The sequence below is a fragment of the Buteo buteo genome, chromosome 19 (genome assembly GCF_964188355.1).
Source record: "Buteo buteo chromosome 19, bButBut1.hap1.1, whole genome shotgun sequence".
Lineage (NCBI taxonomy): Eukaryota > Metazoa > Chordata > Aves > Accipitriformes > Accipitridae > Buteo > Buteo buteo.
In genome coordinates, this window is record NC_134189.1 from 17,164,681 (window position 1) to 17,180,656 (window position 15,976).

General features: G+C 44.8%; 1 protein-coding gene across 1 annotated transcript in view; it reads left to right on the forward strand.

Moving 5' to 3' along the window:
- Positions 1–262: 262 nt before the first annotated feature.
- PDE3A (phosphodiesterase 3A) overlaps positions 263–15,976 on the forward strand; it is a 267,645-nt gene continuing 251,931 nt past the window's right edge. Inside the window, exon 1 of the mRNA XM_075051354.1 lies at positions 263–1,150. Within this exon, the coding sequence (XP_074907455.1) occupies positions 263–1,150 (888 nt within the window). The remainder of the gene's footprint in view (positions 1,151–15,976) is intronic.

A 15,976-nucleotide genomic window follows, 5' to 3' on the forward strand; every position in this document is an offset into this window, starting at 1 on the left:
TCCCGGGGTGGTCGCGCAGGGCGGGGGGGCTGAGCCGCTCCCCAGCCCTTCATGCGCGGCGCTGGGCGCTCGGGGAGGAGGCGAGCGGGGGGCGAGCACCGCGCTCCGCAGGAAATGCCGGCGCTGCGGCGGGGAGCGCCCCCGGCCCGCCGCCGCCGCCCCCCCCCGGCCGCCCGCCGCTGACCGCCGCCGGAGGGGTCGCTCCCGGCCCCCTGCCCGGCTGCGAATAAGCCCCGGGGCGGGGGCCCCGCGGTGCGAGGCCATGGCCGGCGGCGAGGCGCGGAGCCCGGGCTGCAGCGGGCGCTGCCCGCCGGCGGGGCGGCAGCCCGGCACCCCGCGGGGCGGCGGGGGGGCGGCGGAGAGGGGGGGGCCGGGCTCCCGGGCCGCTCTGCTGCTGCCGCCGCCGCGGGAGACCTGGCGCCGGCGGAAACTTTCCTCGGCGCTGGTCGCCGGCTCCCTCTCCGTGCTGCTGGCCCTGGTGGTGAGGCTGGTGCGGGGGGAGCGCGGCCGGGAGCTGGCGGCCGAGGGGCCGCGGGGCTGGGGCTGGGGCTGGGGCTGGGGCTGGCTGCCCCCCGGCGCCGTGCCCCTCGGCCTGGCCGGCGCCTTCTTCGGCGCGGGCCGCTACCTGCTGCGCGGCGGCGTGCGGCCGCGGACGGCGGCGCTGCTGCTGGCCGCCTGCTGCGGGGGGGAAGCGGTGGCGCAGACGGCGCTGGCGGCGGGGGAGGAGGAGGAGGAGGAGGAGGAGGATCGCTTGCTCTCCCTCGCCGCCACGGGGGTGGTGCTGAGCTGCCTGGCCGCCGTGACATGGCTGGTGCTGAAGCTGAGGCAGGGCGTCCTCATGCTCGCCGTGACTAGCGCGGCCAGGACCACGTCCCTCGTCGCCTTGGAGAAGGTCCCGGCGTCCTGGCGGCCCTACCTGGCCTACCTGCTGGGGCTGCTGGGCATCCTCCTGGCCGGCTGCGCTGACCGGCTCTGGCCCCCGCGGCGGGCCGCCCCGCCGGCGGAGCCTCCCGCCGCCCCCCCGGCCAAGGACGAAGCCCCGGTGCTCAGGCGGCGGCGGCGGTCCAGCTCCATGATCTCCCCCGAGATGTCGGGCGGCGGCGGCAAGACCCACCGGCGGACCTCGCTGCCCTGCATCCCCCGGGAGCAGGTAGGGCAGGGGCTGGGGGGGGGACGGGGACGGGGACGAGGCACGACACGCGGGTCCCAAACTTTGCCGGAGGCGCGGGGAGCTGTGCCCTCTCCCCGCTGGAGGCGCCGAGCACCGTGCGGGCTTTCCCCGGCGCCGAGAGCCCCGGGCGGCCGCCCCGGGACGGGACCGGGGCCGGGGGGGGGAGCGGGGCTCTCCGGACCCAGCCCGACTTGCCCCGGCTGCGGGCGCCGGGCAGAGAGGGCTCGGGCTTGTCTTTTCTTTCGCAGCCATCACCGGCGCTTGGTTTTCTTTAAGCCTGGCGAAGGTTGGGGCGGACGGTACCCGCTGGGCTCTCGGAGCTGGTGGGAACCTGCCCTCGGGTTTCCCAGCATCACTTACCGGCTACCTGGAAAGGTAGCTTAGCCCTGTTAAACTTGCTTTAAGCTTTAAACGGGGGATGGGGGTGTGGGGGGGTGTGAGCGAGCCACGCAGCCTGTCCTCCGTGGGAGAAGTCCCTTATCAGGGTGCTGGCGTGTCCTCCGAGGCTGGCCCGCACAGCGCGGTGCTCCTCTCTGCACTTTGCCTCCCCAAGGCTGTTCCTGTGCGTGTAATCAATAGTTCCCGCTCTGCTACGGTTGTGGGATCCGGTACGAGGCACACGCGATTTATCTCAGCTTTGCTTCCTTTAAGAGGCCGTGATTTGAATGGATGAGCGAGAACTTACTCTGTTACCAGCGATGCGTTCTTTTAAATACACACCTCAAAAAAAAAAAAAAAAGAAGCAAACACCATTATCTTTACTGCACAGCTGTATAGAATCCTGCCATGGACACAAGGTCGGCTTAGTTCTGCGCTCAAAGCGTTTTCTCGATTTTTTTGAGACTTAAGATTGCCCCACAAAAGAATCGTTGGACGGGTCGAGTGTAACAGAGTGTATTGAAAGTCAGCGCAACCCTTGCTGAGCAGTGGAAAAGGAAACCTGGGGGAAAATAAGTGGCAAATGGTGTTAAGCTTTCTTTTTCAATTAGTATTGAAAACTACTCTGTGCACTGAGGTCAACTGAAGCATATTGCCGTGCAGCAAAGGTTTTCTTTCAGGTTGCTTGCTGGGTAAGCAGCTAAGTATTTTCCAAGTAATGGCATCTAACCATATGGTGTGGGTGACTAGTTTGTTTCTGGAAATGGTTTGATTACATCCCTTTGTGGTTGGTTGTGACATTTTCTAGAAGAGGGCCTGACAACCTTATATACTTGAGGCTTATTTTACAACAAATGTACTTATTTATTTAACATTTTTGTTTAGATAAAACAAATATTTACCACAGTGTCCAGGAAAATACAGTGTGAAAAAGTGGAAAGCTGATCCAGTTCTGACTTCAGCAGGAACTGAGAGAGAGAGAAGGGTGTAAGAATTATCTGTAAATACAATATCTAAGGCGAGAAATTGAAACTGTTTATACTTACTTGATGATGCTAGGCATTTCTCATGGTTTCTTACAATAGTAACTTGTGAGGTTTAAAACATATTTCCACTCACTCTCACACTTCAAATAAAAGCAGCTTTTTAGTTGACATCTCTAAATGTAATCATTTGGAGACAGAGCTCACTAGTTTGTGATCATGTCCTCTTTTCTTACGGAGGGAATTCAGATCATCTACGTATACCAGGATGTTAAACTGGTGATGGATAACAAGGTGGATTTCTTCCTCCCAAAATGATGTGCTACCTGGGGACAGTGGTCAGCTTTGCCCCAAGCAATTCCCACTCCCAGGCTGCGGAGGGACTGGAGTTAGCTGGCCACTGTACAGTTTACCCGCTGCAGCATTTTGGCAAATTTCTCTTTCTTTTGTTCTCACTCACTATTAATCAATAGCGAGATCTGGTATTGCTTGCGTCACTGCGTGATTAGAAATGGATGACTACTTTTGAGTTTGGGGAGGCTTTTTGTATTTTTTTTTTTTTTTTTTTTAAGCACAATGTGGCTATGTGTATGTGAACTTCCCTCCCTAAAAGCTGTCCTCTTAAATAAATGTTAGCAAGATAGAAAAATGGAAAAACTGAAACAAAGGTCTATAAGGACCTTGAAGAAATGCTGGGAGAAGTGGGACTCTTTTATAGCAAACAAAGTTTGTGTTTATAGCAAAAATCAGCTCCCCATAGACTTAAAGAAACCATAGGTAAATGTTTCTCTTTTGGGCAGTTTTTAAATATCACATGTTAAAAATAGAGGTGAGGGCTTTATAAACAAAACCAGGCCTTCCCTCTCCCCCTGTTTTTGAAAAACATACCCTGAATGTTTCTGGTCCGAAAGATACCTTGTTAATATGTCTGGGAGCTGCCAATAATTTTCATCAGGAAATGGATCTACTTTATTGCTTTGAAATAAATGCTTTCATTTGGTGAGTAGCATTAGGTGAAGTTTTAGAGATGTTTCCCATTGCCTCTTGTGTAATCTTTCCTATCACTGAGCACTTAATTAAGCTTTTATTTTTCCAGAGTGTGATTCCTTCCCTATCTGCCTCTTTGTGATACGAGATTCTACAAAAGTCAGACACATCTCAGTTATCTGAATTTTTCCCTGGTAGAATACTGAATTGAATCTATGTGGCCTTGTGATACAAAGGACAGTACCAGGAATTGCAAACTAATATCACAGATAGAGGTATTAGCATATTTAAAATTAAATGTATACTTCTGTTTAAGCTGCTAGTAGGAGTAGCTGGAAATGCGTATGTCACTAAATTACTCCTTCTGCAGAAACATCTTGTCTTAGTTGCTAATAATTTCCCAAAAGAATTTCAAAAGAAAAACCATTTCATTAAAAAAAAACCCACCATCAAAAATCAAAACAGTTTCTTTTGGTGCTAAAAGTGCTCTTTACTAGTTTCTCGTTTAATTCTATTTTTTGTGGTTGATTTTTGTGTATGTCTCTCTCTTTGTCAATTTTGGCAAATTCTTCGGATTAAAAGCTTCCAGTTTGGTGTGTGTGTAGATCTCATTGAGAAATGTGTGCTTTGTAATAGCCTGATCCTGCTCCCAGCTGAGTGTTGTCTCCCTCTGATTTCATCAATGCCGGCTGAGGATGCTTACCTCCTTGAGGGCTAGCTCACCCAGATTTGAGAGAGGCTGCGGAGAGAAATTGTGAATGGATGGATAAGACAGTGAATGAATGGAGAAAAAAAACACCAACTTTTTTTTTTTGTGTTAAATGCGCAAGTACCACCAAGATGATGACTTTTGGAGTTTGTTCTTCACTTCAAACATTTTAGTTTTTCCTAAAAGTGTGGAGAGGAGGTGGGGAGGCGGGGGACGGGGCAGAAATGGGTTCTATGTCATGGTGTTTCCCACTGAAATATATGGCCCGTGTGCTTCGGAGCTTGTGCCTCTGTGTGTTAATCTTGACATACAACAGTCCAAAGGAATGATTTCACCTTGGTGGTAAAATACTCCACAGGAGATAGTAGCGCTGGACAATTTTAAACTATGCCAAAGACTCCCCATTTTTCTTTTAAGCCTTGCTGCTTGTTTGTTTTGTTTGGGGGGAATGGGAAGCTTTCAGTTAACCTGGATTCATTACAAGTGTGTGTTAAATGAGCTAGAGCAGCTGCTGCAAGTAGTTCAATTTGCTCAGCCTTTTTAGATTTCTTTTTTCCTTAGTCAGAATGCCGTCACAGGTACAGCACACATCAGGGTTTGAAGTACTTTCTAGTTCCCAAAGCAGTGGGTGACACAGCCCCGTAGGAGAAGGCACTAGCGAGGTGCTGTGTCCTGCCCTGGTGAACAGCCCTGATCCGTGCAGGAGGCAGCACCAGGACGGAGGAGTTTCTCCCGCAGCCCCGACGTCTCCAGCTGCCAGGCCAGCAGCTCCATGGGCGAACTCCCACCCGTGTCCTCTGGCTCCTGGGGCAGAGAGGTTTTCTACCCATTTTCTTTCCTTCTTTCTCTTTGCCTCCTTCTGAACGGTTGGAGAAGTAGAAAGCTGTTTGCCTCGCTGAGGGACATCTGAGGGGCTGTCACTTATTTTTTAATTGGTTTGAGACTTGGTAGCTGGTTTGTGCTGCCACATCTTTCCCTGCCTGTTTCTCCTTTTAAAAAGTTATTTTTTCAGATAAGTAGCTTTGGTGCCAGACTCCTCTGTCTTCCTCCAGAGGCTGCGGAGGGCGTTTTGTTCAATTTGACCATTTTTCATGGGGTTCTGGATGGTGACTCTGCCTGTTCCCAGTCTGTAGCCTGGGAAAGTTGTGAGCTGGGACTGTTGTTATCGCTGCCTGTCTGCAGAGTTGAGAAGACAATACTGTAACAGTTCACATGGTCAAAGATATCTCTTCAGCGATAAGATCTAAGAAATGGAGGAGGGAAAGAAATGTATTTGTTGGGGTTTTTTCAAGGGAAAATTAAGGCTTTATCTGTTCTTCTCATTGTTTGACAGTGAGAGCTTTGTAAGTGGCAGGAATATGTTGCCTCCCCCCCTCTTTCCTGGTTCTCTATCATTCTGCCCTAAAAAAAGGACAGATGTCCCTTATGTTATTACTGATTTTTAATATTACTTATCCTGCCCTCTGGCCTGAAAATAGGAGAGATCAGAGTGCAACATACAGAGATTTAAAATTTTGCAGAGGAGAGGGCAATTAAATTTAGGTATTGAACTTCATGTATGTCAGAAGTTATGGTCTCCTATTAGACATGCGGTGTTATATACTATATACCTCCTTCTGCTAATAAGCTTTATTGAGCTGTAATTACTCTGATAAGGTTTATTGGCATTAGCATTTAGATCACTAGAAACCGAGGAATACTGAGGAGTTATGTCATCTGGTGACTTGCTGAAACACAACCGTGTAAAATATTTAAGTAAGGCTCCAGGAAAAATCACCCAGGGATTCCAGATGTAATACTTTATTTTCTTTTGCATGGCTTCATTGACGCAAACCCGCTCTACTTAGATTTTTTTTTTTCCCTTTTTCTTTCAACTTCACAAAAATGTAAAAACTGCTGCTGAAACTCTCACGATTGGTTTAGAATCTATTTTTGTCAATTGGTTAAATCAAGAAATGTATATTATGGCATATTGGCAAAAAAAGTAAAATACAGTAGTGACTTTCTGCTCTTTCTGCCTGAAGTGTGAAAATGCAAAGCTGGGGAACTGAAAGAAATCCTGTGTACGCTGGGTTGTCATGTTAATTAAATAAACAGCCAGAACAGTGATCCTGTGTATGAAATGTGTTTTGAGAAGCTTGTTGGGGGCTGGTGGGGAAAAACAGTGACACATGATGTTTTGGACGTTAACTGCGACATTTGTATGAATTTGTCCTAATCTGCTGTTAGTGTGCTTACGTTCCAACTCTTTTTTGCAAGAGACTGAGACATAGCTGTATTTTGCAAATCGAAGGAATATTGCGTGGGTTTTTTTTCTTTAAAAAGTAATATAAAAAAAATAATCCCGGCTTGGAAGTGGAAAGGTTGCTGGGTTCTGGTGCTTGCAAACCACAGGGCTCAAAATGGGGGTGAGCTGACTGCATCCTAAATGGTCTGAGAATAAAAAGCTGTAATTAAAGCTTTGAGCCAGTTGCTGTGATTTACTTAGGTAATCTAATGGGAGATGTACAGCTTGTCGCATACCGCTTGACAGATAAGGAAATAAATGTAAAGGTTTGGATAACAAAGTGTAAGTCAGGTTTTTCTTGGTGTGCATTTTTTCTTCTCTGCGTAGTTTTGAAAAAGTTTCTCGATGAGTTACCAAACCCTTTCCTCAGAGTCTCTTCTGTGTTAGTCAGCGTGTCACTCAGAAATAAATGCCTCTCCTTTGGACTATGTAGTTTTTCAGGTTTTTGCTTGGTTGGTTTGTTTTTTGGGGGGGTTGGGTTTTTTTGTTTGTTTGTTTGTTTGAACTTGGTTTGCTCTAAGCCCTGCTGCAAGTACACTGGTAGCATCAGGAGTTCTCTGCATCAGGGGTAACGATTTGAGAAATAACAAAAAAAAAAAAGAGAGACATAAAATGTGATGTGTGTCCATGTTTTACCTTGTGGGGAACATCAGTGCTTTTCTTTCTGACGTGTTTTTGGAGATGAAGCGAGGTTGGGAGAGGAAGAACTGCTGCACCCCTTGGTCAAGCTTTTACTTTTTTTGTACCGCAGAGCTCGAGCTGCTTCTCTTCTCCCTCGGTGTGGGCGTCTGGGATTCTTACAAGCCTCTCGTTATTTATTCTTATCATTACTCCTATTGTGCTACGGCAGCGCTGGGCATCCGTGGCCCCCCCCAACCCAACCCGCGGGTGGGTGCGCGCAGCCCCGGGGCGGGGCGGGGCCGGAGGGCGGGGCCGGAGCCCAGGGCGGGGCCGAGGGCGGGGCCGGCGGTGGCGGGGCCGGACCCCTAGAGGGCACGAGAGCCCCTGTTCTGCGCCGGCACTCAATAAACAAAATCTGTCCGTGGTACTTAACTGAGCCTTTCTTTTCTTTGGATCCTATTTTATTTTTTTTTCACCTTTTTTTTCACGATTCTGGTTGTGCTTCTGGCTTGTCCCAGCCCTTCGCTTCAGTGCGTCGGGGCTGAGGAGGGCACCTGGAAGGTTCTGCCTTCGGCGGGACACCTGGGTGAGCACCCGGGGGTTGGGGCAGGTCAACGAACCTGCCCTGAAAGAAGACTTCGCCTCTCTAAGCTGAGCTCTTTCGGGAGTGCTGACAAAAACCCGATTGGGAGCAGAGCGGTAGTAGGGTTTGGCCTTCGAAATGCCGATTATGAGCGTAACTGGAGATGGCGGTACAAAGAAGAAGCCGCCTCCGGATCTGTCAAGAATCCGGAAAAATAGACTAAGTCACCATTGCTTTATGTATTGTGGAACCTCATGACTCTAGTCACGCATATAACGATTTATAAATAAGATGGGAAATGCCCCAGGAAGAGCGCAGTAGCAGAATGTGCTGATGAAGCAAATGGTTCTTCGTTCCTGTTGAACACAGGAGGCAGGTGGATGGTTTCCTAATGCCGCCTTAAGGGTTGCCGAATGAAAGGTAGAATATACAGCGCAGGAAGCGTATCGGCTAGAAGAGTTTGGTTGGTGAAATTATATTGTTAAGTTGGGAATCTGTCAGGAAGAAGACACTGTGTCAGCTGGCAGTGCTGGTCACCGAAAAAGTCTCTGCATGTGAAGTATTATAGCAAAATTAGATTCACGAAGTCCCGGTATGGAGTGCTGTAGTGAGTTTTTGTCAGCCAGAATGAATGGTTGGGGTCTACAGGTAGCCCAAACCTCTGATCGTCATCTAAGAAGAAACTGGAAAGATATACAAAAGTAGACCTGACTGAGGAATCAGGAATAGGTATTTTCCTAAAAATGGAAGAATAGAAGGGAATTTGGGGGGTGGGGGGGGAGACAAAACCACACCCCCCCAAACCCCAACCCTTTAGTTTTAAACTGCTAGGAAGAAGTCTGGATGTGTGAGATAGAAATACACGCTGATAGTAGAACATGTGTGTCACAAGGTATTAGTGGAGTTATTTCTAAAATCCATAGACATTTGTATTTGTTATTTATTGAAGTTTAGAGGTTTGTTATGTCAAGTAGGTTGAGGATTAGAAAAACTGGATTTATTTTTTTTTAATCTGATACTAGTTAGGAAGAAATTTCCCAGTTGGTTACTCTGTTGTGGTATGCTTTAGTGACCTCACTGTTTTATCTGAACTGTCCACTGACCAGGACCTATCGCTGCATGACCGTGTTCGTATTTTTATTGCAATTAACTACAGAAAACAATTAGGGAGAAGATATTTATGAGCATCAATACAGCTAGAGGCTCCCCCTGCACAAGGCTGGAAAAATACGAAACCTCCACATATCAGCAATAGCTCAGAGCGTAGCTGAGGCCTCCTTGTCTAACACCCCTAACCTGCCAGTGAAACACGCGGGGTTAAAGTGACCTACTTGCATTTTGTATTTTGTACGTTGCTTAAGTTGGCTTTGTTTTGTAGTGAGAATTTATGCTTTGAATTTTAAAATAAAGTAAAATTATATTCTGCATCATTAAATGTTTTTAATGGGATTTTTGTCTGCCTAACTCTGTAGGAGTGATGCCTTTCAGATATACTCAGGATGCTTTTCTGATGGTTGCTGAACACCTGAGACAGACCTTCGTGACGGTTTAAAAAGCAACCATTCCTCTTAGACTGGTCGGTCCTCTTAGAATTACCTCAGCTTCATTAAAAGCTGTGTGAAATATGATGATGTCTGCTGGAAAGCCGTATCACTTGCTGTGCTTTGAGGATCAAGTCACTGATGGTTGTTGGATTTATTTTTTGTTTTAAAGAAGCTTCTTGATTCTTTGAATAAGCTTGCAGACTGGTTTTCTTTGTGTAAATGATAATAATGTAGGAGAAGAATTATTGCTAAACCTCAAAACTGAACATTACTTGTTCTGAGCAGTATCCTTCTGACTGATGTTTGTGTAAATTTGTCCATAAGCAAGTAAGTAAATTTGTCTGAAATTAATTCCAGAAGGGGAAAGAATTGAGTGTCTGAATGCCGAAGGTTAACTGTTTTTTGAATTACTGCACTCCCAGCGGGTTGACGATACCTTGCTAGCGTCTTCGTGTGCTGGAGTTGCAGCCGTGGCACCAGCCATGACCTGAGTTGTTCCTCACGCTGGAGTACATATACTTCTGCTAGTCTCTTGCGCTTACTTCTGCTATACAGTTTTAAATAAACCAATGTATGTTTGCCTTTAATGTCATGGAGAATAGGCAGAACATTAATATGTTTTGTTACCTATGTTACATAAAAATGCTGACCCTTAGCAAAAACATACACCCCAAATTTACCTTCAAATGAGAATGTGGGGCCGCTGAAGAGGCCGGCGTGGTGGGCTGCCTGCCCTGTGGTGGCAATGAAGGCACCCTCAGGAGCATTTCTGTTTGCTGTCTGAGCAGCAATGGATGCAGGCCCTTGGAAAGGGTGATGCGTGGGTTGAGAAGCTACATCCAAGCAATTTTTTCTCCACCTCTATGAGCAGTAATCTAGATATGCTTGCCCAAGCTTTTTGTTGCCTGCAGAGTGAAACTTGTGAAACCTTGTCTATGTTCATGTATTAAATCTCAGTTGAAATGACAGCTGTAGAAAGGTGCAGACCTCTGTGCAAAAGTGTAGATTAAAAAGGGCTGCACAACCGTGGTGTCCGTGCTTGCCTCTGTTAATGCAGTTTCAAGTGCTTTTATTGTGAGCTTATTCCTGTCTGTCGGTCTTTTTCTTATTGTAGCCCGTTAGAGCTCATCAGCTAACAGATCTGACTTGGGTTTCCTTGCAGAGTAGGCTATGCTGCTTCATTTCCACCACATATCCCCACCCCCAATGCAGTCAGGGCTATTTCTGTATCAGTAATACTGAAATCCTTCCCCTGATTCTCGCTTGGTGAGTGGCAAAAAAGTGTTGGATGCTGGTAGAGTTTTCGAGTACCTTTCTCCTCAGTTTTACTGGTGATCCTAACCACAGGTTACTCTTGACAAGGTCTAGTCGCTGTATTTTGTGTTGATAAGGAACTTAAGTGTGTTTGGGTGCATTTATAATTGCAAGATAACTGATAAGATACTTTACATGTGGCTGGAGTTTTAGTTTGAGTCTGTCAGTGGGATTGTTGCAGGAATACTTGTGCTGAGACGTAGCTCTGCATCTTACTCTTGTGAGACAATGAATACCTTTAACTTCTCCTGGACGTTTTTCAGTGATATTTTAAAATTTATATTGTACAAGTAAAGGTTTGTTAAAAATGCTCTTTTTCTTATGTTCTTTTTGTAGTGATTAGCGATAATCTCCTCCCTGCCTCCACTGACTTCAATGGGAATTGAGAGTGCTCAGTCCTCCCAGGGTAACAGGCTGATCCTTTCAGCGCAGTCATTAGTGCGGGAGGAGAGCGTGTTCCCATGCACAAATCTGCAGAGAGATTTTTTTTTTTTTTTTTAACAGCTAACCATTCTCTGTCTTATTTTAAAGAAAGTAATTCAAAGCTAATGTTGGTTGTGCTGCTCGAAATGTGACCTGAGACCTTGTAGCATGTTTTTATAGATGTTTGTGCACACACGTATACATATATCTTTATATATCCATATCCGTGAGTGTGTACGTATGTATATACACACTAGGATTAGTATTTTGTAGCCTAGAGGGATAGAATTCTTCGTTAGACTCTGACAGCACAGTCTGTAGGCTAAGTTACATACGACACTGTTCTTTCTAGATATTTAGTAATATTTTCTGATGTCTCTGCAGGCAGTCATGTTTCTTAATATGCCAGCCTCTGTAACCATTGCTTGACTTTTGATTTGTTATAGTTTTAATCTTTCTTTTTCTTTCTTGACTTGCAAATGTGTGCCAAGTTATGCAAAAATTTTCTCCTTTTATTTGTAAATACTTGAGTAGTGATTTTGATCAACAAATAAATACTCGTGTCTTACAAATACATGTGTTCCAGTATTCAAACTGAAACTTGGTGCTACAACTCTATTCTAGAGGTGCAAAGCCATATAGGTGCTTTACATGGTATCTTTGGTGCCTAGACTGGCCGCTAGCTTTAGCTGTGACATGGAGCTCTGGGCTGGCTGGGCAGAAGGAGCTGAGGAGGTCCCTGTGCAGCCTGAGCTGGTCTCATTCTCCTGGCCATAAATGGGGGTTTGTTCAGCATGGAGCTCTGGCTAGATAGAAGTGTGATAAGACCAATTGAAATAAATAGGTGACTCGAATTTTTACAGATAAGGATGATGAGCTTTAGCTGGTAAAACTTACTGTGTTATGTGTAATGGATATGTTATTGCTGCCATGTACCTATTCTCAGGGAAGCTTTGGACCAGTTAGTATTTGTCATTTATTAAGACAGCTCTGAAAATTTATTTATTACGACAGTTCCCTGAAATTTGCTGCATTTCTGTTGATCCTGAGTTCTGTACGAGGCAAAATGTTGCAGCATAATTAGTATGCCATTACTGAGGGGTTTTTTTTTAAGACCAGCTTAATTCATATGCAAGTTCCATTCTTAAATGCAGTTGTAATTGTCTACTGATTACACAAAACTGCAAATGAATAAACATTTTCTATTAAAGGATTTAATGCTGTACTTCCCATATGCTTGTGAGGAACGGAGCTGCGAGGAAGACTCTGCCAGAGATTCAGAAGTTAAAAGGCGGGTCGGAGTGGAAGGGAAGCCCTATCCTTTCCAGTAAAAGACTTCTGCTCAGAGTTGCAGAGCATTCATCTTTCCTCTGACTTGTGAGGAAGCAAACACATTTAGTACTGCCCAGAAGCAGGCAGGTATACCAGCAGGTGTGTACAATTTGATTATTTCAGGCAGCGCTGGCTCTGTACGTGCCTCATTACAGAGGCTGTACTGAGAAAGCTGTTCAGTGGCAGAGAAATACTGTCTGTGCCATATTGATATTGAAAAGTGACTTCTGGGTTGCAGAATACAAAATGCTAATTCTTACTAAGCTTGCCGTGTTTGTGTCACGCGGTGTAATAGAGGAGCATGGGATAATAGTGCAACAATTAGATGGACTGGGGTGCCAGCATCAGCTTTAGTGCTGGCACTAAAGCACATATTCCAGCTTAAATTCCGCTTGAGGATCCAAGCCTGTTGTTTCCTCTTGGCAAGGTCCCTTTGGAGTTAGAGCCAGCTAAGAGGAAATACTAGGCACCAGGGCTTAACTGAAATTTAGGACATCTAAACCTAGCTTTCTGATACCTGTGATGTGGTGAGACAGAGAGAGATGGCAAACCCAAAAGTTTCTTGGAGAGTTCTTGAACATTTTTAAGTGAAGTAAAAGATAGATTGTCTATCTTCTTCCTCTTAAATCTATCCACTCTTCATTTCAGCTTACTCTTCTCATGTCTGTGGTGTATAAATCTAGTCCTAAAACATGTGATGTTCTTATTCAGGGTTGATGGATGGTATATACTTGTGGATAGCAAGTGGAGGCATAGATTCTATGTTTATCATTCCGATATTTTAGCTGCCATCATCCTTGGATCTAGAATCTTCTTTTGCTTTTGTATTATACATAGACAAGAGAGAAGATCCTTAAGATTAACCTTAAGATTTCCTGACTTGTTGCACTGTGATCTGCCACTCCAGCAGACTTTGGAAACACAGAATATTAAATTCTGTGTTCATGCCTGGACATGCTGTCATGTTTAGATTTATTATTCTTTTGGAAACTGTAACTGATCTGTGATCAAAAATGATAAAATTCTTGGCCATGAATTAGTACAGCTCCTTAATGGAAGGGAATTTGCGGCTGCAAATATGTGTGCTTATTTCATGTTCTGATTTGCGTTATATATTGTCTCTTCTCAAATGAAAGTGGAAACATGAAGCTGAGGAAAATGTTGATTTTTAAACTGAAGTCAGTGTATTGCAAAATTTACTGATGTGCACTCAAAAAACCCAGCCCAAATCCTCAGCTAGTGGGAACGGTGACAAAACAGCTTCCTTTACAGTCATTCAGTGTACTCATGAGAACTTGGCCTAGGGGCCCCTGGGTCTTTTATTTGGTTAAGGTTTTTAGAACTGAGATAAAAGTAACGATCAGATTGTCGTAATCATTCATAATAGCAGGTTAAGGAGATGAAAACTTCAGGCAGAAACTTGATAGCCCAGAAAGTTGCTTTCTATCTTTCCTGTTATCTTAATGGATTGCTATCTAAAACAGTGAATCAGTGTTTGTGAGCATAATTATGTTGTACGCTATCTTTTGAATGCTTGAATTTGCAATCTCAGATGTTTTTAGTGAAATTTTATATATCTAACTTATTGCATGTATGTAAGCGTTGGTTTTTTTGTTTGTTTGTTTGTTTTTTCCCCAAGTGTTTATTTAATAAAAAGCAAACTTAGGAGAAATGTCATGATATCAATGCCCACATGCTTTGAGTTAACAGCTTAGTGCCACTCTTCTGAGATGCAGTGAATGGTCAAATGTTCCTTTTTGAGGTAGGAGTGTTTACATCAATGAGCTGATTATTCCTGCATCATTCCCTATCTTCTAGGCCGGCAAATCTGAGACCCCTTTCCTCTCTTGTGGAAGACAGGCCAAACAAGTTCAGGGTGGGCATTGGTCACTTGATTCTGCTTCCACGTCTAAGAAAGGTGGCTCAGATTCGTTTCAGACTGTGACTGATACCCAAGAAACACTACGGTGTTGTCTGGTGATACGTTTTTTCCTTAACTCATCACTTATTTCCCTTCAACTAGATTCAAGAACATCTGGTCATTTTGTTTGTTGGTTTGATTTTGGTTTTGTTTGTTTGTTTTGGGGGGTTGGACGTTTGTTTGCTGAACTGGAGAGATCCACCCATGAGTTTGAGTCTATGGAGATGCTACCTCAGATTTTAAGGGATGATAGAGTCATGTGGCTCTAAATGCAAAAGTTTGAATGCAAAAATTTGTTAGTACCTCGGAGGAAATTTCCATACATTGATGACAGATATGCTCTGGTCACAGTATATGATATGAATGTGAAGGGCTTGTAAAACAGATAGAATAAGAATCAAAGAAAGGCAGTTTCAGATAAGCAGAGGTAAAATTTCCAGTTAGTGTTTGAAGTCTGTCTTAAGAATATGTATAAATTGGAGAAAGATGCTCACTAGTTTTTCATTTGTTAACACCAAATCAAGAAATGCATTCAGTTGATTACCACTATCATTTCCCCTCTCCTCCTCTTTTCAGAGTCTCTTAATTCTAATGAGATTATATATATCTCTTTTAATCCCTTGCTTTCCATAGACTGTAGCGGCCTTTCACCTTTTGGGACTGTTTGTTCTGAGTGATGGCTGGAGTGATAGTGTGGCTCGTGTGACATCATAAACATTTGTGTTGGCAATCCTTCTTCATGAAGGACTCTGAAGTCTGACAGTGGTGAAGATGACTAAGTAGAGACAGATTTATGTGGAAATCTTATTAATACCCATAAAAGAGAGAATGAAGGCATAAGAAATTTGGCTCCAAATAAACAACCAAAAAATGCTCTGTTCTTAGAAGCATTTGGCACAGCTCCATCATGCCTTTTGTGGGAACTGGCTCTTTGTCTGGCCTAATCTTGACTTCTCTTTTTTCTTTTTGTCTTTTTTTTTTCTTTTTAAAGATTACTAAAGACTTCCACTTTTCCCAAACTTTCTCACAGTAGAATAAAATTAATTTTCACTTTGGTAATGCATAAATCAGTTAATTATTTCAAAGACAATGTAAAACAGATGGCTTGCCTTGTTTCTCAGCAAAGATTTAACGGTAGCCTTGCTGTGAGATCTTTCACTGCACCAAATGTCCCTAGATGTTATATGGTGCTCATAATCAAAGCAGTTTACAAAGAAGAGGAAATATTTTTCAGCTACAGCGTGTGATGGCTGGAAAGAAATTGTATCAGACATGTGAAATCATAATTCAGTTTTCTGGTACTTGGATCTAAAATTTACCCAGACTTTTAAAGAGCAGGGTCTGAACTTCATAGCAGAAGTCTGTCTGTTCATAATGGGTTTTATGGTAGGTGGTTCTGGCGGGGAGTCCCTCTTTAATTCAGCTTTCTGGAAACAGAAAGTTAGCAACTGATTGAACACTGTGGATTTGTTCTGTCCTGCGTATATATTCATTTTACCCAGCCTGTAGCTCTGAGAGTCCCACAGGATTCCCTGCCATGGCTGTCAAGGCTCTGAAGAGCAGTGCCCTGCTTGGCACACCCAGCACTCTTATTTCACATTTGTTGTTGGCAGCAGAAGTCCCTCTATCATACTGCTGGAAAGAAAACTTCCTTCAGTCTTAATTCAGTTCAGCCCAGGGGTGGTGAATATTGAAATGCATGTGCAACAACAGGAGAGAGAGC